The sequence below is a fragment of the Aotus nancymaae genome, unplaced genomic scaffold (assembly GCF_030222135.1).
Source record: "Aotus nancymaae isolate 86718 unplaced genomic scaffold, 86718_ANA_hifiasm-v0.15.2.pri h1tg000002l, whole genome shotgun sequence".
NCBI classification, from domain to species: domain Eukaryota; kingdom Metazoa; phylum Chordata; class Mammalia; order Primates; family Aotidae; genus Aotus; species Aotus nancymaae.
Window position 1 is genome coordinate 17,713,822 of NW_026988413.1, and position 26,555 is coordinate 17,740,376.

Below are 26,555 nucleotides of genomic sequence, written 5' to 3' on the forward strand. Positions count from 1 at the left end.
AAATGTCCTTGGATATTAACATCTTTAACTTGCAGAAGATCCGGTCTTTCTCTGTTTGCTACTTAAATTTTATACCCTTGCAAATGCAAATATGTTTCTAATTTGCACAAGTTCTCAGAGATTTTTGTTTGTGATATTTGGTGTCATAGGCTCTGTTGCAAGTGGACTCTTGTATCATACATGGCTGTTGGAGAATTGATTCCCAGCTTTGCTGTCTGGATGAGACCTTGTATTCTAGGTAGTTGTATGGCACTTGTTGATGGGGATATAGATTGGTCGGTCACTCCGAAGCGTTCAGTGGCTACTTACCCAGAGCAGATTATTCAGGGAATTGTGGAAAAAGAAAAGCCTGGCCCAGCCTCAGGAGCCTAGAGCCCCAGAGCTGAAGATCTTGACAGAGATAATGCTCACCCCCATCTTCAGGAAGATGAATGTCCATGACTTGAAATTGTCAATTCATTATTATTTTTTTCTTTTTCCAGGAAAGGGCAGTTGGAACTCCCTGAGTGACCAATTCCAGTATTCTATTAACCTGATCGTCAAGAAATTCCTGGGCCTGGCTGAAATCTTGCCTGCTGTCATTGAAACTTGTTTTCATTTACTCAATTCCTTTTTCTAAAACCTTTCATATACTTAAAGATAATAAGTGGGTCCCTTTAGCTTTTTCCTTACAGAGCCTGTTTTGTGTCACTGAAAGCATCTCTTCTCTCTCCTCTGAACTCTCTCTAGTTTCTCCCTATTTAAAAAAAATGGTGGCAGTTAAAACTGAATACAGCTCTTTAATAATGTTCTCATTAGTATGGCATATACGAGAAAAACGACTTCAGGGTTCTTGCATCATTGCGAACCCCTGGAGGGCAGGAACCATGTCTGATTCATCTTTGTATCCCGTACAATAGCTATGCAGTTCCTTAAACCTAGTAGGCGCTTCATAAATATTTGTGGAATTGACTGTTCCTTTTAATGCATCTAAGTTATAACTTACACAGCTCTGGATTGGTGACTCATTCATTTCGACCCTGAGTCTTTATTTTTCTTGTACTTGTGTCTGGCATCCGTCACTCCAACAAAGCCACCTTCTGCTTGACTCCACTGATCACTTTGCATTTCACCTCTCTACTTCCAACTCTTTAGACTCTTGCTTAATTATCTCCTGCAGATTTGACAAGCAGAATGCAGAGGGCATAAGTATAAAAACTTGAACTACACTTGAATGAAGAGCGGGCACACAGAACAGTCTTGATGATTCAGAGCACTGTCAGGTCATTCACGTTTAGAAAGGACAGTTTGTCAAATTCTTTATAGATTCTGAGTCAGCCAATGCCCTACCTGTTTTACCAGGTTCTCCAAGGTGAGTGAGCTCGGTGTTTATGAGAGTGGTTAGAAGTCTGACTTTTAGAGGATATTGCTCCTTCTCTTTGGTCTAAAGCCAATTGAAAATGCAAAAGATGTCATGAACGATATCACTGCAACTTGTGTTTTTTCTGACGGCTATCTTTGCCCTTAGAAAGCAAGCTAGTAAAATTGTTGCCAGAAAAAAAAAAAAAAGATCAGCAAACCTTTAAAACTGCAAAATAACTTCGTGGTTTTGTAGCCACTTATTTCAGAACACAGTATTGAAGAAATTTGTAGTGTTTTTGAAAATAGTCTGTTTTAACAATTCTTGCCTAACTTCTTTTGTCTTAGTAGGTTCTGATCAATTAAATGCCACTGTGCTTAAGCAGAATTAAGATTGATTGATTCTCCTGCATGTGTTAGTGCTGTCAACTTTATAAAAACCTTTGTCACAAAAAGATTGCAGTCTAATATGTGAGTGGACACGGGCATTTTCCTCCAGGTGGTTCTCTCCATCTGCAGTGAGAGAGCACCATAGAACCTTCCATTGACTACAAAAGCACTTCTGGCCCCACACAGTTACAGATTTGCATTTTGATGAAAAAAGGATTTGTTTGTTTATTTTTACCACTTTCCTTCGTACTATTTCTCTGTTGATTCAACCTATGGAATCATTATTCCCAAATAAAATGATTCATCCAAGGGCTTATGATAAGAAGAGTGATCACTGGGAGACTGAAGTGGGCGGATCATGAGGTCAGGAGTTTGAGACCAGCCTGACCAACATGGTGAAACCCCACCTCTACTAAAAATACAAAAATTAGCTGGGCGGTGCGTGCCTGTAATCCCAGCTACTCAGGAGGCTGAAGCAGGAGAAATGCTTGAACCCAAGAGGCAGAGGTTGCAGTGAGCCATGCCACTGCATTCCATCCTGGGCAACAGAGCAAGACTCTGTCTCAAACAAAAAAAAAAGAGCGACCAGTCATGCCAGCTCTACACAATATAGAACATAGTTTCATAGTACTAAAGAAGCAAATTTTAATGATGTTTGTGCCTGGATTTCTGTTAAAAGTCACAGGGTTATAATGCCAAGATTTTGTTAAATTAAAGAAATTTTTAAAGTCACAGGGCAGGGAGATTTGGAAAACTCCAGCTTATTGCTGATTGTGGAAATGTGTTCTTTAAAAATTTGTTTATTTTGTATCTCACAAAAGATTTATAGGACTCTGACAAAACCAGCGTATACATTTTTGAAATTGTCCAGAAAGACAGCAAATTATACCTTCCTGAATTCTGTGTCATGGCGTCTACTCACCAGAATCTGAGCAGGTAGCAGGGACTTCTGGAGGGAAGTAAGTGTCAGGGGAACTTGTGGCGGGGAAAAGGAGCAGCAAGAGAGAATGCACACCTGCTTTCGGCCTTTTCTCCGGAACCAGTTACCTCTGCAGCTCCAGCACTGTGTCATTACTATTACTCATTCAGTGTGACCTGCAGCATCAGGAAAAGATTCATCGATGTTCGTTATGTTCTGTTCACTGAGCCTGGGAGATTCTCTAATGTATTACAGAAATGTTTCCGTTAGTCAGTGGTTAAAGAAATTCTTTCATTTGCCTGTTACAGTGACTTACTCCAAAGAGGATTTAAGGCTGCTTAAATGGTTAAGTTTCTGGTAGAGAGGGAAATTAATTTATGTAGATCAATTATGTGGATAGCTTCTTTCCAAGGAGGTCGGATAAATGAGGTATTCCTATAGAAAGAGACAACAGAAACAGGCAAAGCTCTTGTGTTGGCTTAACAAGGTGAATAAGCAGAGTACATAATGGAATTCATTTGCAAAGTAATTTTTGCTTGGCTGGAGTGGTAAGCACAAAACAGACTAGCAGATGAGAATGGTAAGTGTTTGGGATCAGTTGTTAAAAGGTTTAAAAGGGGTTCTAATTCAAGAGACATTTTATGGTGTGGAGAAGGGGACTGATATTATCAGAATGATACGTGAACGAGGTAATTTTTACTGGCCTGGGTATAATAGAAGGAACCAGACAGCCAGGGGTGGGCCGTGCTGGGAGGCGGCTGTGGACATGGGGCACGGCTGTTGTCAGGGCGGTGCAGGAGAACACGCATGGAGCATTTGTCGGCTTGCCTGGTCCAGGGGTTCAATAAATGTTAGTTTCTTTTTGCTTTCCTCCCCACACTTACGGCGTGATCTAGGATCAGGAAAACTTGCTGGCTCTTTTTGTAGGCTCACATGCATTTCACAGGATCCCACTGGGTCATAGTATAACCCTGGTAGGGTTTTCATGCATTAATAGTCAGTCTTTGACACATGAGGAATCTCAGGCCAGAGCAATAAAGAGGCTGCCCCAATGTTACGTGTGCTGGGGGAGCAGAGCTAGGGCTCTTCTCCGGCTTTCCCTGTAGCAATGTGCACAGAAGCCCCAGAATACTCCAGAATGCCAGGCGGAGCTTTGCTAGGCTGCACTGCCAGGTGGGGCTCGGATTATAGTGGTTCCTACCAGGCTGTCAGAGCCACTTCCTTTTTCCCCAGATGCGTACCGGAGCTCCTGAGTTCTAGTTCGCCTGGTCCCCATGCAGCCCACAGTGCTGCCCTGAGCCCCTCTTGCAGGGAGTGGTTCCCTGTTTCCCAAGGAAAGCAAGGCCACAGGGCCCTCCGTGGTTCCCTGTGTTTCCCTGAGAAAGTTCGCAGCTTGTCACCATGAGCTCCTTATACTAACAACAACAAAAATCACAGGAGAGAAGTCGGCACAATCCTGATGATTTTAACAGAACCTCAAAGCACTTTTAAGTCATTAGGCAGCTTTTTAAAAAAATACTAATTTTCCAAGGTACAGTTTAAAGTCCTTCTATCTCTTTGACATCACCAAAACTTCAGCCCCACCTCTTGTTTCCAGGCATGACAGTTTGACCCACGGTAGGCTCCTGTTGCCGTAGTCTCTGTCTGGGGCTACTCTCCACCCGCCTGGGAAACATTTCAGTCCAGATGAGCAGCCGTTCAAATTAGATCAACACTCAGACTTTCATGTTTGTAAGACACAAACTAGGGGGTGAGCTTACCTTGACATTTGTGGGTCTTGGGTGAAGAGTGTGAAGTGAGGCCCCCAGTCTGCCATACACCCGATTTTCTCTCTACTCCTGGTCTTGTGTGTCCAAGCTGCCACCACTCCTGCCTCCCCTTGGACCTAGGGGTGCCTCTTGGCCACCTCCCAAGTCTACGTGCATACCCACAGGCCCTGGGAAAGGGCCTGGAAGCAGGCATGAAGCCTTTTAGACAGGGAATCTCATGGCTCCCGGGACCCAGAGCCTGGTCTCCAAGAGACCCTTGGGGAGGGGTGAGCTCGGGCCCCGACCGAATGAGGTTCAGGGCTTGAGCCCTCGTTGCCCTGTCCTAAAGGCAGTACTGATAAGGGGATACCTTGTTTCAAAAACTTAAGCAACAAAGGCAGCTCAAAATGTTTCCTGTTTATATGGCTGGTGGTTGTATTTCTGCATCCTCTGCTCTCCTTTTCCTCCTCAACCTTGGTCTCATACATACGATTGCTTCCTAAAGCATAGTTGATGAAACTGACCCATTTCCTGTTGCTTGCCAAGGTAGCTCAGTAACGAGTATATTCCTTCTGCTGGTGAAACCTGACAGAGAACCTGGTAAAGCTGACAGCTGTTGTGTTTTGTGGGTTTCAGCCACTGCCTTATATGGCTTCTCCTGCCATCCTTCTTTGATGGTGTCTCTCCTCTCTGCCTCCACCTATTTATTTTTTCCCACTTGTCTACCCACAGAGCCAAGCTCCCTTACCTACCTGTATATTCTATGACTATGTGTTCCTTGAGTGTGAATTTGCCTTGTTTTACTTGTAGGTGTGAAGGTCTAAGTAGAGGTACACATGGAACCTTCTTTGGGGTGTATTTGTATAAGGGACTGTCTGGAAGAAGTGGTTCTCCAACCTCTCTGCCCTTCAGTTCCCTGGAGGGCTTATTACAACAGATTGCTGGGTTTCACTCTGAGAGTCTCTAATTCAGTAGGTCTGTGGTGGGGCTCGAGAATTCGCATTTCCAGTTGAGGACCATTGTTTTAGAGGAGTACATTCAGAACGAAAAGTCAGAAATATTGAAAATCCGATGGTGGTTGTTTTGATGAAAGCTTTTCCTGGGTATGAGAGAGTCAGGGGCCTGACATTAGCATTCTTTGCAACTCTATTACCTTTTGTAGCCGTGACTTCCAGAAGCTATAGGCACGTGCAGATCCAGCCTCCCACCTGCCTCTCCTCTCATCTGCCTCCAGATCTTCTCAGGGAAGGTCAGAAAGTGCAGGAGCCACTTTCTCTTGCTCATCCAGAGCCAGCTGGGCTGTAGTTCATCCAGTTTGGTCTTGGGGCCCCAGAATAAAATGGGCGAAATGTCATCCTCACAATAATAATACGTTATAATTAACTAATATTTAAGAGCTCTATGGTTTTCTCCATTTACAGAGGAGGAAATTGAGGCTTAGAGATATGAAATAACACATGCAAGGCCTCATAACAAGTAACTGGTCAAGCCAGAGCTTGAACCTGAGTCCACCTGACACCAGTGCATGCCCTTATCTTCACTGGCAGGCCACACTGCTTCTCGCAGGTAAGTTAGAGTGATCAGTGCCACGTACAACAGGGGATGCAGACTGACTCCAGTAAGAAGGATCTGGGATTCTTGGAGAAGAGGCAATCAAGCTGGAGACCGAACGCGCTAACACAGATTTCTGCGACACTCTTGTTCCATTTGTCCTGTTCATTAAACAGGGTTAAGTAAGGTGGTGAGTGTACAGCACGCAGACCTGTGGCTGGCATGTAGGAGTGTGGGAGAGGGCAGCCAAGCCACGAGTCCCATTTGAGAGCAAAACAGATCAAAGACTCGGAAATACTCTTACTGAGACCTCTAAGGAAAACCGTATTATGGAAAGATGATCATAACAGCTAATACTTACCACACACTTGCTACTGCCAGTTCTGCGCTAAGGTTTTACATGTGTGAGTTCATTGAATCCCTGTAGTAATGCTCAAGGGAGGTTCCACTTCCACAGCGTTACACAGAGGCACAGGAAGGCGAGGCAGCTCCTGAGTGCAGAGATGGGACCCACTCCAGGCATTCTGGGTCCAGAGCTGGCCCCTGACCACCAGTTGCGCAGTGGAGAGTCTTCCCCATCCCTTCTAGATGAGGGGGGAAGCTTGTGAATACGTTGGTTCTTCTCCAAGTATAAATGGTCTTTGTTTCGATCAAAATCTGGATAAGTATTTTGATACTTGAGAGACCAATTTCTGTTGCTTTTCTTAAAAGATAGGATGGTAGACATAGGTTAGGCATGGACCATAAGAGTAGTGAAGGGGTTAGCTCTATCCAGTGTTAAACCATAACGCTTCAAATTTGGCACAAAATTTGACAGACCCATGCATGGGTCAGAAGAGGGGAGCCAGATTTCAGGTTCCATAGTCTGAGAGCATTTACCAGATGACAGAGTAGGTGCCGTGCGGCCATGGGGAAAGGAAAGCTGATTAGCTGAATGGGAATGGGACAGCATGAGAGTGATTCAAAAAATCTCAGTGGGTATCATCATCTCACATCATTACACCAACATAAATTCTACCTGATTAAAACGTGAAACTTGACAAAAATAGGTTCAAAATACATTCAGTGTTCTGGGACCTCTACTAGGTGCCAAGTGTACAGCATTGAGCAAAATGGATAAAACTCCTGCCCTGAAGCAGCTTGCGTTTTAGCAGATAAAGGCAAATATTCCACCTTTTAAAAAAAGCTTGAAGGAAATGGAAGTGGATCTTTATTAAACCTCTGGAGGAGTTGAAATTTCTAAGATTAGAATCTATAGATGAACTCACAGAGGAAAATATTATTAGTCTTGTCAGTATAAACATTCCCCAAATGCTAAGGTTATTTCCAGTTTTACTGTCATGAGTTATTCCTCAGTGTAATTCTGTGTAACATTGAAGTTTGTCTGGATTTTAGGATAGGTCCTCCAAAGTCGATTTACTAGGTCAAGGGGTGAGAACATCTGTTGGTTTCTAGATACATCAGCAGGTTAATTTCCTCTCCAAAGTATAATACTTTTTTTTGGCGGGGAGGGGACAGAGTCTCGTTCTATCACCTAGGCTTGAGTGTAGTGGCACAATCTCAGCTCACTGCAACTTTTGTTTCCTGCGTTCAAGTGATTCTCCTGCCTCAGCCTCCTGATTAGCTGGGATTACATGCCCAGCTAATTTTTGTATTTTTAGTAGAGACGAGGTTTCACTATGTTGGCCAGGCTGGTCTCGAACTACTGACCTCAGGTGATCTGCCTGACTCGGCCTCCTAAAGTACTGGGATTACAGGTGTGAGCCACCATGCCTGGCCTAAAGTATAATACTTTTATATTAAATCAAACCACCAAGATGAAGATTTTAGTTAACTCACCTGTTTGTCTGGGTGCTGCTCTCAGGCCTGGGCCCTACTGTCATTCTACCCTTCTCTGCAGGTGACATATCATTCCCAGGTTTTCAGCGCTACCTCCTTCTGTTAGGATGCCTAAAGTTGTATCTTTACCTAGACTTCTTTTTTGAGCTCCAGAGTCAAAGCCATCAATCTACTGGACTTCTCTATTTGGATATCTCATAGGGATCTCATCCTTAACACTTCCAAAGGAAAAGTCTTGGTCAACCCCCTGAAATATACTCCTGTTCTGGAATTCTTTATTTCCATAAATGGCACCTTCTCTCACCCAGTAGTTCACATCAGAAACCCAGAGTCATCCTTGACTTTGTTTTACTTAACATTTAATCCATCACCAAATTGTATTGATTTTTGCCTCCCAAGTGTAGCCGTTCTCATCATTCACTGTAGTTGTGTTCTCTAAAGTCACCAGAAACCCTGAATCAGTGAATACTGAGTCATTACTCCTAAGGGAGATACAGAGTTAGGTTCCTGTGAGCCTCTGGTCATATTTCCATTGACTGATCAATACATAGTATCAGTTTCATTGGTGTAATAATGTTGTACGTTGGTAGATGTTGTATGTTAGTATAGCGTTACATACATTGGTGTGGTGACGTTTTACGTGCGTTTCTGTTTAAACATATATTTTAGCATATAGTTTTGATTAACATCAGACTCATGCCCAACAGCACTGTAACTCATGCCTGAATGAGCTTATCTAACGCATGCATTTCTCATAAGGCCCGTCACAGCCTTCTTGTGCTTAGGAGTGCTAAGCAGCACTTTCGCACTGTGCTTGCGGGCCCTTTTAAACAACAAAATCAGTAACAAAAAGCACTAAAATGAAAAAAAAAAAAGTGGCACTACATAGACTGTTGAAAGGGTACTTGTTGATAGTATAAGAGCTGAAACAGGAAGGTAGAGTGTCACCTTGGTGGAGCTCAGCTGGGAATGTGTGTGTTGGCCGGCGCAACTTTTTTCTGCTCTGCGCATGTGCGGGCATGACCAAAAGTGCCCTGAGTATTGACTTTGGGGTTGTGAACACATTTTAGCGAGTGGAAGAATTTGCAAATGTGGAATCCAGGAATCATGATGACAGTTTATCATGAAGCCATCCATTTCTGTCTCCACTGCCACCCCTTATCTGGGGGTTGGCAAACTTTTTCTGTAAAGGTCCACATGGTGCCTATATGAGGCTTTGCAGGCCATCTGGTCTCTGCCACAGCTCCCCAAGTTGTAGAATGAAAGCTGCATGGACAATACATACACGAGTGGGGGAACTGCATTCCAGCAAAACCTCATTCCTAAAAGCAGACTTGGGTCTGAATGTGGCACCCAGCCTGTAGTTTGGATATCCATAGCTAGCCTAAGCTACCATAATGTCTCATCTGGACTGGCTGCTTCCTGACTTGTCCCCCCATGCCTGTTGTTGACCTTCTCCAGCCAATTTCCCATAGTGGTATTAAGTGCACATTAGATCCTGCCACTATTCCACTTCAGATGTCCAACTGCTTCCCATCACACTTGGAAGAAAATCCTGCATCCTGAACAGTGTGGGTCATGGCACAGTCTTGGCTTGTTTCTCTGATCCCCCTGGACGCCAGTCTTCCCCTCTGTTTGCCCCATCCTGGCCTCTTTCAGTTCTGTGACTGTTTCCAGCTGTTTCCTGCTTCAGTACCCTTTCCCACACAACAGTCTTCCCTTCCTGGAATGCTCTCCTGCCTGGCAGCCTGGTTAATTCCTGCACACTCTGTGGTCACACCTCAAATGTCACTTCCTCCAGGAGGTGTTCCCTGATCTTCCAGTGTAAATCAGATTCCCCTCTTCTCATCTCAGAGCACCCCCTTCTTTTCCTTCATGACACTTAACAATTTCCAGGAACCCACTTATTTGGGAGTATTTGTTTTCCACCCGCCTTCCCCAGTAGGCTGCAAGCTCCGTGAAGACAGAAATGCATCTGTGGCTGTCTCTGTGTTCTCCACCCCTTTACCGTCACACATAGTAGACACTTCTGAAAACTTGGCAAATCAGTGAAGGATTGTGCAACATGCTTTTGTTCATATAGATTTTTGTATGAAACTGCAATAGAGAAAATCACCACCCTTTTGGAGTGTATAGTATATCTTCAAAAATTGACAGGGATGATTGAAAGCAAAAGACATCTTGTAAATGGGTGTGAATGTGTGTCTTTATTGTCAAAGCGTGATTCTGAGACAGACACTCTGCCAACAGGTGTATCTGGTGTTAAGTTTTCTCCCTGAGACTTGAGTGCTGCATTAAATCCTTGCTGGTCTCACTTTTCCTCTAGAGCTTTGGAACTTTGCTGGTAACATTTTCACGTGAAGAAGTTGGGGGTGAGTTTGCTTGAGGAGGCATTTCAGCACCCCTCTTAAAAATGGACGTTGCTCTCATTTCTTCTCTCAGACCATCACCTCATCTCTCTTAGACTTTCTCTGGTGTGAGTTGTTGTGGTTGTTGCTTTTACAGTGTTGCCACCATCTGGGGAAGAAATCTTTGATTTGTCAGAGAGTCATCTAAGCAATGAAGTTCCAACTTGGGAATTGTTCGCAAGTCATTCTAGGAATCCTCCATGCCACTGATGGACAGGCCACTTAGCATATTTTAGAAAGGTAACAGATCAATTCTAAGATGACCTTCTGTAGATTGGTGGTAAAATCCAAAGCCTTATGTAACTCCTTTTTAATGTATTTAGTACAGAAACAACATTTTCTAATAATAGGAAATTAGAAAATAAAGGCAAGCAAAACACACCACACACACACTATCTGTCTGTCTGTCTGTCTCTATCTCTCTCTCTCTCTCTGTCTCCAGAGATGATAACTGTTACATCTTTTAGGTCTTTTTGTATGCATAGATGTCTACACAATTTTTTTAACCAAAATGATGTATTACAGTTTTGTCATCTGCTTTTTTTTTATAACAATCTCTAACTTTGTATTCAATAAAGTTCACCTCCTTTAATTCCTTGTTTTGATTCCAATTTCCTAACTGGCCCTCAAATATTCTTCGAGTCTGGTTTGTCGAAATCAGCATCTAATCGAGTACCATGCCCTGTGTCTTGTTGTAACTTTCTTTTAGTCTCTTAATCAAGCGCAGTCTGTGATTGAAGCAGCAGACCCATTGCTGATCTTACCTGCAGAACCTCTGACCTGCTAGATGTGTGAGGTTGCTTCCTTATGGTGGGGTTAGGATTATTTCTCCATCCTCTGATTTCCTGTATTGAAAGGCTGACAGGATTCAAGTTCATTGTTTTTGACTAAACCTCACCAAAGCTGATTCAGTGTACTTCACTTGCTGTTACTGAAAAGACCCACTACTGGGGATGCTGAGATTGACCCCTGGTCTAGGGCTGTGGCAGCCTGAACCCACAATCATCCAGTTACACTTTCCCCCTAGAGGCCAGCAAGTGACTTGTGTGGTATAACTTTGGCATACAGATCATTTACTTAATGCTTTTGTACCCAGTGGTCATTCTTGCCTGGACCATACCTTCCTTGGGCTTTGTGAAGTGTTTCTCTAATGCTCTCATTTCTTCTATAAAGTAGAGCTTTCCCACAGTGACTGGGGCTGCCTGGTTACCCTGACCACATGGCTCCCTCCCACTGGAAAGGCAGGATCTCTGCTAATGCTTTCCCTTTCCCCATTAGCTTTCAAAGTAAAGAGTTTAATAACCACTTCAAGTAGTGACAATTTTTTTTTCTGTCTTTCTTTCTAACATGATGCATTCATGGATTTCTATTGATTTGGTGTGTTCTAATCATTACTCTTTTGTTATAACTTTTGGGCAGTGAGACCCCTTCAGCCAGTTCCTGTGACCTTTTGACAGAACTTCTATGATCTTGAAAAGCTGTCTTGATTCTTGAAAACAAAATGCCCCAAGCTCATCGTGTACTTTTCAGTGGTATTAGACAATGGTATTAGGGTCTACAATCAGGGTATTGGAGGTGGTTATTGCTACAGAGGTGACTTGTTTCTAGAGAATTTCAATGGACAAAGCTGGAAAATATATACTGTTAAAAATTAAGAGTGCAGGTGGACATGTCCAGTTTAGTTTTAAAATCCTTGTATTCTCACTTTCCTTAATAATTATTTTAACTCCCTTTTTATGGTATGGAAAAATATTTATTTTTTCTTTAACCTGTAAATGTAAAGAATGTAGTTTCAAAATACCAATATTTATATTATTACCAATATGAAACTACAGAGGAAAGTTTAATACTTCTTCGTAATTTTTGTTTTCTTCCTAAAATGCATTCCACTAAGGGTATGTATTAAAAATACTGTGTTCTAAAATTCCTAAAAATAAATTCTTCCTCAGAGAGTATGCCTACCCAGTTTGATGTATGGTTAGGCTCACATCGTTCAGTTTCCTTTCAGTTTAGGAAATGTTTGAATGGAGGTTTTTTAAGATAGGGAATGCATTACATGGCTGAAATGTCAAAACTATGTAGATGTTGAATCTAGATGACAGGTATGTGAAAAATTCTTAAATCATTTTCTCTACATTTCTTTTGAAATTGGAAAGGTAAAATAATTAATTAAACAATATGGAGAAGTATACACAATGAAGTCTTACCCTGTGAACTTGTTTTCTTTTTTATTATTTCTGTTTTTGCAGATGAGCCCCGTGCACTTTGTTCTGTCGTAGATAACCGTTTTTCTTGGCCTAACCCCGTGAGTCTTTCATTTTTACACATTCCAGTGTGTGTATGGGTGTGTTCTTATTCTCTTATGCAAAGGGTAACATACCACATACAGTCTGTTGTTCTACATCTTAATTTTTTTCTCTTAATAATACATTCTGGAACTCTCCGTATTTATACATAGAGATTATCTTCAGTCTTTTTTTTATAAGAGTACTCCATTTTGTTGATGTGTGATGATGGCACAACAGCATAATCTTGGATTGTATCTAATCCTTTGCTCTTTACAAATCACCTGTAATAGATAACTTTGTATACATGTCATTTAATACTTGCGTAGGTGCATCTGCGAAATGAAATCGTAGAAGTGGGATTATATAGTCAAAGGATAGATACATCTGTCACTTTTAAAGTTATTGACAAATTCTTCCTGTAGGGTTTATATCATATTTTGCTCACGCAAGCAATATGTGAAAGTGCCTGTTTCCCTAGAATGTCACCCATGGAATCTGTTGTCAAACTTTTGGATTTTTGCTGGTAGGTGAGAAATGGTATTTTGTTATAGTTTTAATTTATGTTTCTTTTATTATAAGTGAGGTTGAGCATATTTTCATGTATTTAAATGTCATTTTGTGTTGATTTTTATGTGGACTGAGTTCTGAGTTTCAGACATTTTCCCCACTATGTTGTTGGTCTTTTTCTTCTTTATTCTGAAAGTTCTTTATATACTGTCTTTGCTATGAGTTGCATTTTTTTTTCCTAGTTGATCGTGTATGTTTTGATTCACTTAGTGGTGGTGGTTTGCCCTTTGGAAGTCTCTTTAATTTTATGTAGTCAAATTTTTTTTTATGGCTTTGTATTTTAGTCAAAGTTAGAGAGACTTTGCCTGTCTCATGTTTTTCAGTTCCTTTGGGTACTTCGTAATATCATTTTTTTTTTCTATTTACATCTTGGTGCATTTGGTGTTTCTTTTAGAGCAGCAGTCCCCAACCTTTTTGGCCCCAGGGACTGGTTTTGTGGAAGATAGTTTTTCCATGGACTGGAGTGGGGGATGGTTTCGGGGTAAAACTGTTCCACCTCAGATCATCAGGCATTAGTTAGATTCTCATAATGAGCACACAATCTGGATCCCTCGCATGCGCAGTTCACAATAAGGTTCATGTTCCTATTGGAATCTGATGCCACTGCTGATCTGACAGGAGGTGGAGCTCAGGCAGTAATGCTCACTCACCTGCCACTCACCTCCTGCTGTGTGGCCTGGTTCCTAACAGGCCAGAACTGGTACTGGTCTGCGGCCTGGCTAGGGTGGGATGGGGAGTAGTTGGGGACCCCTGCTTTAGAGTATGTTCTAAGGCTTGGATGCAACTTTATATTTTTTCAATATTCAGTTGTCCCAACAGCATTTCTTTAAAACTTTATATTTTTCCCATAGTATCATAATCCCTACTTTATCATATACTAAACTCCTATAGGTCTGGGGTACTATTTTTAGACTCTATGTTTTTTGATAGATTGATCTGTTGTTAATGATTGAAATTTATATCATCCTTTAATATCTGGAAAGACTAGTTCTCCCTCGTTGCTCTTCCCTGTCAGCCTTTTCCTGGCTAGTCTCCATGTTTGTTATTCCATATGAACTTTAGACCCAACATTCTTGATTCCAGAAAAGAAACCTATTGGTATTTCCATTGGGATCACATTAAATCTGTAAATTACTTAGGAGGAATTAACGTCTTCACCAGGTGGAGTCTTCCTGTCAGAGATCATGTTTTCTATGTGTTCTTTTTGTGTGTGTGTACTTTAGTAATGTATAAAAGTTTTCTGTGTATAGGTTATATCCATCTCTTAAGTTAATCCTTGTAAATAATGTCTTTCATTATCTCCTCTTGTTTGCATGTGAGGACTATTTAATTCCACATGTATTTTTGACAGCTTTATTGAGATATAATTCACATAATTTACCCATTCAAAGTGTATAGCTCAGTGGTTTTTAGGATATTCGCAAATTGTGCAACCATCACTACTATCTAATTTTACAACATTTTGGTCATCCCAAAAAGAAACTCTGTACCCATTAGCAGTGATTGCCCATTCCCAACCTCCCCCAGCCCCTGGAAACCACTAGTCTACTTTCTATTCAGGACAGTTTATATAAATGGAATCCTACAATACGTGGTCTTTTGCAGCTGGCTTCTTTCACTTAGCTTGTTTTCAAGGTTCACCCATGTTGGAGCAGGCCTTTTTTAGGATAGCCATCCTTGTGAGTGTGAAGGGTACCACTGTGGCTCAGATTTGCTGATTTCCATATGTATTTAGTTCTCTTTCATGAGATTTCATGAGGCAGGAGGCTGGCTTTCAATTCCAGATCCCAGTGCCTCCCATGGTGTCTGGCAAATATTTGGTACTCAGTAAATACTTATTGAATGAATGATTGGATTTAGTATATTTCTAGGCCACCTCTACTTTTTAAAGTTAAAATGTGATTTGGCACATGAAAATTAATTTGTATCTTTTCCTAGGTGAAACGTAATGAGAGGGTGAGTTTTTCCTCCGGGAAAGCCTGGTAAAAGCAATTTTGTCTGATAATAGTTTGTGATGGTCAGTATTCCTTTTTCTTACATTAAAATGAATGAGTGAGAGTTGCTGGTACATATAAGTGTCTGTGTCTCATCTTTTCAGGAGGATGATTTTTAGCCCTTGATTCTATTGTTATTGAAAACTACTTAGTAGCATGTTTAAGATAGAGGTGAGAAGTTAGGTAAAGTTCTGGGCCTGGGAAAAGGGAGTTCTGAACAAGATGGATGAGTTCATATGTATTTTAGAAGTTCTAAGTTTACCAAGGGCTGTGTTCCAAAACTTCTTTTGTAAGCTAGTTGTGTGGACACTGATCACAGTTAACAGTAAAGTGCTATCAGCTAAGATTTGGGTCTCAAGTTTGCCTTAAAGGAGATATGAGAGAGTGTAGTTGGAGCATGCATGAGGGCAGGGGTGGGTATGGGAACGCCCTGTACCTTCCACTCAGTTTTGTTGTGAGACTAAAATTGCTCTACAGAAATAGTCTGGCCAGGCACGGTTGTTCATGCCTGTAATCCCAGCACTTTGGGAGGCTGAGGCGTGTGGATGATCTGAGGTCAGGAGTTTGAGACCAGCCTGACCAATATTGTGAAACCCCATCTCTACTAAAATTACAAAAATTAGCCAGATGTGGTGGCATGTGCCTATGGTCTCAGCTACTCAGGAGGCTGAGACAGGAGAGTTGCTTGAACCCGAGAGGCAGAGGTTGCAGTAAGCCGAGATTGCATCACTGCACTCCGGCCTAGGCAACAGAGCGAAACTCTGTCTCAAAAAAATAATAAAATAAAATAAACAAAATAAATAAATAAAGTCTAGTAATTTTTAAAAAGAGCGAGAGAGAACACAGCTGACATACTTTTTTAGGAAAAGGGAAATAATTAAATATCAGAAAAATAATATTGAAGAAGAAATCATTATTTCTCTTAAATGTCAGTGTTTGAAGAAAGGTATTTTAATTAAACCACATTGTGTGTGCGCGCACATGTGTGTGTGTTTGCAGGAGACTTTTGGACACTATCCAAGGATTTTGAGATTGACAATATTGGATTTTTATATTGCCCCAATTTTCTTTCAAAATATGTGACTCCTAACATTATTATTACCCTTATATTATTAGACATGTTTGGGTCGGGGATAGGAAAAAGAGAGAGGGCGATTGATTGATTGATTGACTGACTCATTCATTCATTGGTTAAATGGGACAGATTGATTTTTATATCTGAGCCTGAGAGATGGAGAAGGTAGAACATGGCTCAAAAGAATATGCATTTCCTATAAGAAAACATTTGTCTGAAAGGAATTCTAATAATGAGAATTAAGCTGTATGAGATAGAAGCAGTACCTGAAGGGCAGGTGAGTAAAAGAAGGTAGCTGTGGGTGCAACTGGGATCAATGGTTGGGAAGCCACAGGAGGCAGATTTCCATCAGGCACTAAGGAAGGACATGGTACTGAAGCCCTCCACACGTGGACAGCCCTGGGACCCACGATGTCTTCGGTGCTGGAGGTATTCAGGATGGCGCCTTGTGAGGGGACTGCGGGAGACTGGGATCTAGCAGAATGTGGATGTGAGACCAGAGCACAGTTAAGGCCTCTTCTGAAAGAGGTTAGTAGTTCTGAGTGTGTTTATAGTTCCATCGAGGGGGAGGAATGGCAGAACTGGGTAAAGAGTTAGGTGGGGATTTTCCCTGTCGGCTCAGGAGACCTTGTTTCTCTTCAGAGAGAGTAGGAATGTAGAAAACAGATTATTTGTTTCATGGACTGTTTATTAGTAGATATTGGTTAAGATGCTTTTAGCTGCAAGGGACAGAAACCAGCACAGTTTGTAAACAAAAGGGAAAACTGACCGTCTGGTTAACAAGAAGTTCTGAGGTCAGCTCCAGGGTTGGTTAGAAAGAACCGAGGTTCTTTCTGTGTTTCTGGCCCACGGTCCGTGGTATGTTGGTCTGAGGGCTGCCACAGTTCTAGGCATCACATCCAACTCAACAGTGTCCATGGGAAAAAAAAGAGCATCTCTTTAGAGCAAGAAAACCTTTTCCGAAGCTTCCTGCAGACCTCCCCTCACATCTCATTGGCCAGACTGGTGGCGGGTGCCAGCGCCCAAGTCAAGTCATTGATGACAGGAAGAGGATGAGCCCAGGCTGAGTTAAACTGACCAGGATATGCGACTCCCCCATGCCAGAAGTAAGGCCATCTTCCCTGAGAGGCCGGGTTCTGAACAGAAAGACCACCCAGCGCATATTGTTTTAAAAGTGTTTATGGAGATCTCTGTGCCCTGGTGGTGTCTGTCACCCATGTGAACCATCCAGGCTGTAGACAGAGAATCAGAGACTTACTGTGTGATCTCCAAGAAGCCGTATCACCTCTGTTTCCTCTGCAGCAAGAGAGCGTATTGCAAGGCCCTCCACCATCGTCTCTCCGCTCCCTTTCAACTCCCTTCCCACTGCCCCCGGAGGCTGCCCTGAGGCAGAGGAAGTTTTGGTAATTTGTGTAAAGAAGAGATGAAGTGTTCCCAGGCCCTTAGCACTTTGTTCTGTTGGGTTCACAAACTAATTATTGTTCAGAATTTAATTTTTAGAAAATTTTAACAACTTTTATAAGAGGTTTGGTTAACATAATACACACACACACACTGTCTCTCTCACACACTCACACTTTTCTATGTGTATGTGTGTGTAAATGTATCTATATTCTAACCTGGCTTTGGTGGAATCAGCTTTCTTGCTCTGTATACAGACCCCTTCCTGCTGCTCTTTTCAGCCCTGATGTGGTAGAATGTGTCTGAAGCATGTATTTCTAGTTCTTTTCCTTATGGCCTCCACAAAGTGGTCTCAATGGCCCTCAGTTCTGTTCAACAGCAGTGCACAGTGAAGGTGTTTCTCTGACTCAAAGTGAGGTAACATTAATTGGGTGCCTACCATTTATGCTCCTTCTGCTATAGGAGACTTAGGTACAACACTTACCATTCTTAAAACGGCTCTGAAATTAAAGGGCAAGGCCTGAGGTGCAGTATCTCCTCTTTCCAGTCCTCCTGTTCAGGCCTGTTTAACTGCTTTCTCCCCACTTCCAAAGGTGTCTGTTGGGGAGAAGCAGGACTGTCCCCTAAACTGGAGCAGGTAGCAGCCCCGGGCCTCGAGCCCTCACTTCCCTTTGTGCTGCGCGCTGGCTCCAGCATGGCGCCCGTCTTTGAAGTCAGGTGGAAGCCCCACAGGCAGGGCCACTGCCCTCCTGCTCTCTGGCTAGTCAGCGCAACCTTTAGTCTAGGAAAAGTGCCAGTCTTCATTTCCAAGTATCATATCTCCCTAAATGGGGCAATCTGCTTTAAATGCCTTCTCCACTGGCGCCTTCCCCATCTCACAATTGGCATAATTAAAGGGACAGGCTTACCTCCTTCGCTGCCTGCGTGCATGCACTGGGTCAGGGCGGTGGCTGGGGCCACTGGTGTGTTTGCATGCCTGCCCTCGCAGAGGCGCTCCCTCGGCCCTCCAGCCCTGGAGTAGTCATTTTCAGAAGCCTTCAGAGCCACTCAGCATGCATACACTTTACCTTTGCATTTTCCCTACTGCACTCAACTCAATAAAAGGCAAGCTGGTTACTATGATGCATGAAGCTTTTTGTATCTTGCTGGAAATAATGCATGCCGAACTGAAAGATAGTCTCCTTCGATGGTTCCAAGTCAGAATATGCTTTATGACTCATGACTTTCGGCATCTTTCTCCATGACGATTTCCCCCTTCTCCTCATCCACGCCCAGCTTCAGGTGTGTGCAATGGTGTGGTGCATCCTTAGAGAGTCACCGCTGGTCCCCAGGAATGGTATGACATGTAGGAAGGCTCCCATGGTTGCTGGTCCCCTCTGATTTCCAGTTCAGCTGCCAAGCCAGTGCCCTCGATTAAGCTCCTTTGGAAGCTGGGTTTTTATTACCTGCCACTTAGCTTACAGCGGAGGCCTCTCGGAGAGCGTGCCAGTAAAGCTGCTGCCCTCTGTTCAGTCTCCATCCCCTCCCTCTCACAAGTCAGTCTCAGCAGCATTGGGGGCCCACTATGTGCAAAGCCCTGGCCCAGTGGTTCAGCGGAGAACAGAAGAGAAGACAGCCATGCCCATTTGACTAGTGTGAAGAGGGACAGGAGAACCTTGGCACAGAGGCACACCTGGCTTGCCCAAGCCTAATAGACTGCCCTCTTGTGAGATGTGCAATGGGAATTGATTTCCGAGCAGTGGGGACAAACTGGTACTCATTTCTGCCTTATTTGTCGCCTAGATTCTCTTTATGATGCTGTCTGATGTGCCAAAGTCCAGCCCGCAGCAGCAGCATTGGACTGATGTGGGAAGTTCAGGAATTTCGAGCCTGGAAAGTCCGGTGAAGGAAAACCCCTCATATTTCAGCAGGGCTGTGTGGCCACTTCTCCACGTGCTTCAACAGAGTTTTCTTTTCTTTTCTTTTCTTTTCTGGCTGTGAAAGAAACAGTGCCGGCTGTTTGGTAAAATATGGGTCAGTGAGAAATAGGGTTTGCTTTATAGAAGTTAACTTTGGAGAATCATGTCCTCAAAAGAAAAGAAGTCTAAAGATAGGAGGACTGAGGGAATCCTGGGTGTGGTGGTCCTAACCCCAGAAGTTAGCGTGGGGCGCTTTCAGCAAGATTTTGGTTTCCAGCAGTTCAGAAGGGAGGTGGGCATGACTTGGTGCAGAAGTGGGAGAGGTGAGGGAGAAAATCACATGCAGACCCCTCGAGTAGTGAGAAACCATCAGACAGACTCTGCATGGCCGGACAGAGGGCGTCTTATCAGAGTATAAAAGAATATCGTTTTCTTTTGCCATGAGCAAGACAGTTTGGGGAATGGAGAAGCGCTCCAAGGGTAGGTGATGACAGATGTCTGGGGAACACTGGAGCCAGGGGATGCAGCAAGCAGTTTGAACTTCAGTCCTTTTCTAGCAAAGGAGCTGCACCTGTGGGGTGGGGGGCTGAGAAGGTCGGAGAACATTTAAAATAGCTTCCAAGCATGTGTGTCCACATAGGCACATGGCGGCTGGTATCTCTTATAGAAAGGCGGTTAGAAAAAAGCAAGGTTGTAAGTGGCCTGAGAGCAGTTACAATTGATTTTGAATATGGAAGGAATTCTACCTAATCCAGAGAATACACAAAGTATACTTTGGAAAGGGGCAACTGGCTGGCCTGCCTTCCTCCCTCCCTTTCTTCTTCCCTTCCTCCTATCCTTTCTTCCTTCTGTGATCTTTTGTGGAAGAGCAAGAGCTTATTTGTATGTAGTGATATAAATTTGGTACTTACATAGAGTTTCTTAACATGTTTCTCAGAGATTAGCATGATCCCTGGGAGAATCTGGAAGTCCCATCTTTGGGGAATCTTTAGAAGAAGGTTGTAATTCTTATGGCATCTGCCTCCTCCAGCCCTTAGTCATTAATTATTTACTCTTACATCTCTCAATGCATGCAGTTTAGTGCCTAGCACTCAGTGATGGCTAGTGTGCGCGGTTGGCCCAACAGAAATACATGTTTTTCTGTCTATCCATCCATCTATCCATCCATCCATCCATCCATCCAAATAAACTATTCATCAAGTAAAGAAACGTTCCCCAAAGGCCCCAGCTGTTCTCTCTCTCCTTCTCACAGGCTGTAACTGGGTAACATGCCTAGCCCAGATCAGTTACTCTCAGGCATAGGAAACGATTAGCTTAGACTACCCAGAATTGGCTCTTGGGTCACATGAAGGGAAGATGTAAGGTGGTGGGAGGCGGTGTTGGGGAGAGTGACATCTAAACTAAATCCTGTCTGTCCAGAGGAGCAAGAGGGAATGACTGTTAGGAAGGTAGCTTATAGTGTCTGCTTCAACATGTGCATTCTTTTTAATGTTTTACTCGGATTGTATAGTGTTTTCTAACTGTACTATTCTCTAAATTTGGCTTTGTTTACTATGGTAATTATTTTAATTGAGTTCTATTTGATTATTTGCAACTCACCTTGCTCTACAAATTTTGATTGATTTTATAGCATAAATACATATACTTTAATAAACCATATGATACATAAAAGAATTTAGGAACAGAATCAGGATAAATACAGATAAATACAGAAGTTCAAAGTTAGGAAGAAAAAGAGTCACAGATATGCAGACAATACATTGCTACTTAGCTGAGCTTCATAGCATCAAAGAGAAAAGGCAAATGTGGTCACCGCAGTAATTCCTTCTGTCAGAGAAGGAAGGCATACCAGGTCCCCAAGAGGAGCAAAGATTTTTTTAGTTCCTTTCAACTAAATTTTGCATGTGGACTTTTATCTCGGAAGCACTCAGAGGTTTCCTGAACAGGGTGTTCAGCATCCCCACAACAGATGAGAAACTGGGTTCTTGCAGCTCTTCTCACAGCAGTCCTCACTGGAAGCTCAGGGCCTAACGTGAGATTGCAACTCAGCAGATGTCATTCCCTGGAAGGCCAAAATACAGGTCTGAGTACTTCTTATCCTTCTCCTGGTGAGGTTTGATGCAACTCGAAGACCCAAAACACCCAACAGAGCTACCAGTTTATGTGCCTATCAGGCAGCCTTCAAGACTATTACTTTTTTTTTTTTTTTTTAAGACATCATCTCACTCTGTAGTCAGGCTGGAGTGCAGTGGCATGATCTCGGCTCACTGCAGTCTCTACCTTCTGGGTTCAAGCGATTCCCCTGCCTCAGCCTCTTGAGTAGCTAGGATTATAGGCAGGCACTAGCACACTCGGCTAATTTTTTTGTATTTTAGTAGAAATGGGGTTTCACCATGTTGGCCGGGATGATCTCGGTCTCCTGACCTCATGATCCACCCACCTCGGCCTCTCAATGTGCTGGGATTACAGGCATGAGCCACCGCGCCCAGCCAAGACCATTACTTTTTTTAACGGGCGTGCACATGCACTTATGTATGTGCATATGTGTGTAAATATATCTGTGTGTGTATTTATGAATAGATGTATACATCCAAAATACTACATATATAGGAAGAGAGAGTTTGAGGGTACATTCCATTGCCCACTGTGCTGTATTCTAGCTCACCAAGTGAGGCTTTAGGAACCGACCTGGTAAGGTTGACATCTGTAGAAATTAAGGCCTCTATTTAAAATGCTCACAGAGGAGAGTTCTATTTTTGTAAATAGGATAATTGGGTGGAAAACTGTGCTAATGTCTGTCTTTATTTAACTACTCCAAGGGACAAAACCTAACTGTTAAAACCGTGAGGCCATAACCAAGACACCACCGTCTACCCAAGGACACCGTCATCTCTATGCCGCGATTTTAAGAGTACGGAGGTCAGAAGCCAGACAATTGGGTTCCATATGAATGTCTCCAATGGATGGACAGAGGGTGAGAAGGAGCAGACAGACAGGCAGGTCTGGACTAGAGGTTGGAGAGGGGTCAGTGACGTTCTCCCAGCTGGCGGGAATGTTACATGGGAAGAGGTCAGGGAAGAGGGTTTTGGGAAATACCAACTGAGAGAACGGCTGTGTCCTGACTGAGGTGTTACTTACTCCAGATGACTTTTGATGATCTTCTGTCCTTTTGAACATATTCGGAGTGGACAGTGCCAGTACAGCATGAACGGCTGTGCAGCACGGCGGATAACAGAGAAGGGGGTGGGGAGCAAGCATTTACAGAGCCCCTGTGGCCTGCCACTGTTGCACCCGCTGACCTCCTTTGAGAGACAGTGTTAGGAAATGGTTAGAGTCCAGCTGTGTAACCAGAGAGACCTGGCGCTAGGCCCTAAGCCCAAGTCTTCTCCCAGCAAATGGGGATAATGGTGGTGCCTTACCTCAGACCTGTTGGCAGCTGTCGTGAACACGTCATCCACGCTCAGTAAATGCTGGTTAACACAATGATGGCCATCAAGAGGGCTTTCTTAACTTGGCGTGAAGTAGATCTCAGGCTCTGCATTTTCCAGCGGGGTAAACTGAGGCACAGGGAGGCAAACTCACTTGCTCAAGATCCTTTATCTAGTAAATGTCAAAGCTGGGATTCAAACCAGGTTTTCTAGCACTGAAGCATATTGGTTTTTGCTGTTCCGTGCTGCCTGAATCTATAGGTAACTCACCTGTGTCTTATCATTCAGACATGTGATGTGGGCCGTGAACCACAGCCCCTTTCTGGGTCCACTGTGCTGGTGGATAGCTTTCTGTTCTTGATAATCATGTTTGATAAGCTTGGCAGAGATGTATATGATGACAGTGACAGTCAGCAGTGTGTTAAGGAGTCTGGGTCAGGAGGGACTTTTTCCATTTGTTTTTGCCACATCACCGAGAGAACATACCTGTATAAGAAGGTGGTTTGATGAATTTGGAGGAACTCCCCAGCAATCTATTTGTGACCATGACAGTTGTGACAGTTTTTCCTTCACACTCTATCCAAGGTCAGGTTTTTGTTCTTGGACCTTGTTAAATCTAGGGTAATGGGCTTGAATGGACCTGGTGTATCATGGAAATAGTCTCATGTGGTGTAAGCTTCTGCCTGGGGTCACCAGCTGCTCCCACAAAGCTGAGTAGCCAGTAATTTCTTACACATCTTTTCATATTAATAGAAAAATGGAAGGCAGATGGTGTGCCAGGAGGAGTGCTTTTTCTTTGAGGCTTTGAGGGCCTGTTAGGGGATGAATTCTGTGTCCCCCTCCCCACTCACATGTTGAAGTCCTAATCCCCAGTATTTCCTTATTTGGGTCATTGCAGATGTAGCTAGTTAAGATGAGGTCCCACTGGAGTAGGGTGGGCCCCTGATCTCATATGACTAGTGTCCTCCTAAGAAGGGGAAATTCAGACACAGGCACAGACACGCCCACAGGGACCATGGCTCATAAGCACGAAAGCAGAGACTGGGTTAATAGGCCTAGAAGCCAAAGAACAGCAAAGGTTGCCAGCACCCACCGGAAACTTGGAGAGAGGCAGGCATGGAACAGACTGTCCCTCAGAGCCTCAGAGGGAACCAGCCCTGTCGACACCGTGATCTTGAACTTCTGACCTCCAGATCTGCAAGATAATAAACTGTGTTGGTTTTACCTCCCAGTTTGTGGTACCGTGTGACGCTAGCCCAAATAAAGTCATGTAGGGCCCATGGAAAAACAGTGACTTACAAACTCCAGAAGAGAAGAAGCGCAAGCCCCCTTCTATGCTCTGGTTAAAGTTTCCATCGTAGTGTGGGAGTTTGGATGTAGGGCTGAGGGTTCCGAAAGTGTCATAGAAAGCAGAGAAGGAGCTCCGATGGGCAGATCAGCTTCTGAACAACACAGGTGTTCTGTGAAGGACATTGCGTGGAGGTGACCTTTTGCCTCACTGAGTTTTTTAGAGAAAGCCATTTTGTCCTTTCTGGTTGGAAAAATATTTTCTTCAAGACCACAAAGTGACAGTTAAAAAAAAAATTGGCCACCTGCAAGTTTAAATGTCACCATCTAGAACACTCTGCCTGATAGAGCGTGCTGTACTGGTGCTTCTGTTGGTCCACACTCTTTCTCGTGGTACGTACTTGCCACGTGACCGTTAAGCATTTGAAATGTGGCCAGTGGGGCCGAGGAACTCAATGTTTTATTGTAATGAATTTAAATTTAAATAGCCACTTGTGCCTACTGGCTACATCTATGTGTCGGTCAGTATGGCTCCAGATCACTAGAATAGCAGTGGGGTGGGGGCCAAAGGAGAAACCGTGGGTGCCTGGATTTTCAGTGAAGGCCACGGGAGGGTCGGTGCTAACTGGTCACCCTGGCTTGGCTAGCGCCCTCGTGTGTGGTCTCGTCCTCAGCAACAGGGGCCCAGGTGGGAGTAAAAGTGAGGCGACACAGGCAGCATTTTCTGGATGATGCTTCACTGAAGAGATGCTTAGTGCGAGGCTTTGTCTGCCGTTCCTTCTCTGAGCCCAAATTATCTTCGACTGGTTTAGTGCTCGGTAGAGACAGGGTAGATTAAGACACTTGAAGAGAAGCCAGGAAGTTGGGTATCTGGATATAGGCAGACCAAGATGTTTCTTTCCGGGTTTCCAGTACCGGCCCTTGATGTGCCCGGGGAAGGGGGCGGGGCGCCGCTAGTCCCAACGCTAGGAAGGTGGAGATGTCCAGATGCAGACCATCTTCTCTGAAGCTGGGAGGGGTGTGAGGCAGAGATACTCTATGTCCGGCTGTAGCTGGCCTGTGCCCTGGCCCACGCTGCCCTGGCCAACTGGCCTCTGACAGTGAAGGGATGGCCTGGAAGGAAGGGGCGGAGCTGCCTGACGGAGCAGTGAGGCAGGTGGATGTGCAACTGGAATTCCTGGGTTTGGAGGTCAGGAGTTAGTTTTTTTGTTTTTGTTTTTTTTTTTGGAGACAGTCTCACTTTGTCTCCCAGGCTGGAGTGCAGTGGTGCAGTCTCGGCTCACTGCAAACTCTGCCTCCCTGGTTCAAGCCATTCTCCTGCCTCAGCCTCCTGAGTATCTGGGATTACAGGCATGTGCCACCACGCCCAGCTAATTTTTGTATTTTTAGTAGAGACAGAGTTTCACCATGTTGGTCAGGCTGGTCTTGAACTCCTGACCTCATGATCCGCCTGCCTCAGCCTCCCAAAGTGCTGGGATTAAAGACGTGAACCACCATGCCCAGCCTAGGGCAGGAGTTTTAGTTTGAGTAGAGGTTAGGAAGAAAAAAGAGGTAAGGGAAACCCGTTGTCAACCTCCAACAGATTTGGTAGCTTGTGCCACATGCGCGGCATCACGCTCGGGGACTCGAAGGACGTCAGTAAGTAGTCACAGCTGACAGTAGCTGATGCTTATATTGGGAGTACCTACAGTATGCCAAGCGCAGTACTGAGCTTAGTGCTTTTCCATACATGAGCCCACTTCAGCACGATTGCTCTCTTTTCCAAGCACTCATAAACTCGTGGCAGACAAGATTAAACAAAGCAATGAAAGACCTCAGGCAATGCAGGGTAATACGTGATGAGCCCGATAGGCACAAAGAGAAAACCCTGAGGTCTCCGGTGACCGGGGATGCATCATTTGATCTAGGCTTTGAAGGATGGTCTTGATTTGGAAAGGTGGGCAGGGAGCGAGCCTGAGGTTGCCCCACATGGGTATACCAGGCCTGGCTGGGGGACAGTGGGTGTCTCACTTGGGCTGGCTGGAACACGTCACAGGTCACAGGTTTTTTTTGTTTGAATATAATTATTTGACTGTAGTAGCCATCAGCAGATGGAGAGTTCAGAGGGACTGCACTGAAATAATGAATAATTTGCAGATGCAGTCGGTAGCCCCGGTGTCTTGGTGTGCCTTTCTGTTCCAGCAGGATGCATGCGAAGAGTGGCTCACGGCCCCATCTGCTCTGCTCCTCCTGGCTCGAGCTTTGCTTTAATAACCTCTCTGTCACCTATTTACATGAGGTCATCCATCTCCTCTTTCTCTCTTTTTCTGTGTTTAAATAGTCTCGGCTGCTACTGGCTGTGAAGGACTTAACTAGTAGTGGGTAGGATTGACCTCTCAATTCAGTAAACATTTATTGAGTCCCCAGGACAATGCTTGTGGCAAG

The 26,555-nt window shown here is 43.9% G+C and overlaps 1 protein-coding gene across 3 annotated transcripts in view; it reads left to right on the top strand.

Moving 5' to 3' along the window:
- HIPK2 (homeodomain interacting protein kinase 2) overlaps positions 1 to 26,555 on the top strand; it is a 217,026-nt gene that overhangs the window by 5,611 nt on the left and 184,860 nt on the right. Inside the window, exon 1 of one of the 3 annotated variants that reach the window (XM_012447505.3) lies at positions 19,513 to 19,531. The exons of the other annotated variants lie outside the window; for them this stretch is intronic. Within the exon in view, the coding sequence (XP_012302928.1) occupies positions 19,528 to 19,531 (4 nt within the window). The 5' untranslated portion in view covers positions 19,513 to 19,527. Of the gene's footprint in view, positions 1 to 19,512; positions 19,532 to 26,555 lie in introns of those variants that run through there. 3 annotated transcript variants of the gene reach the window in all.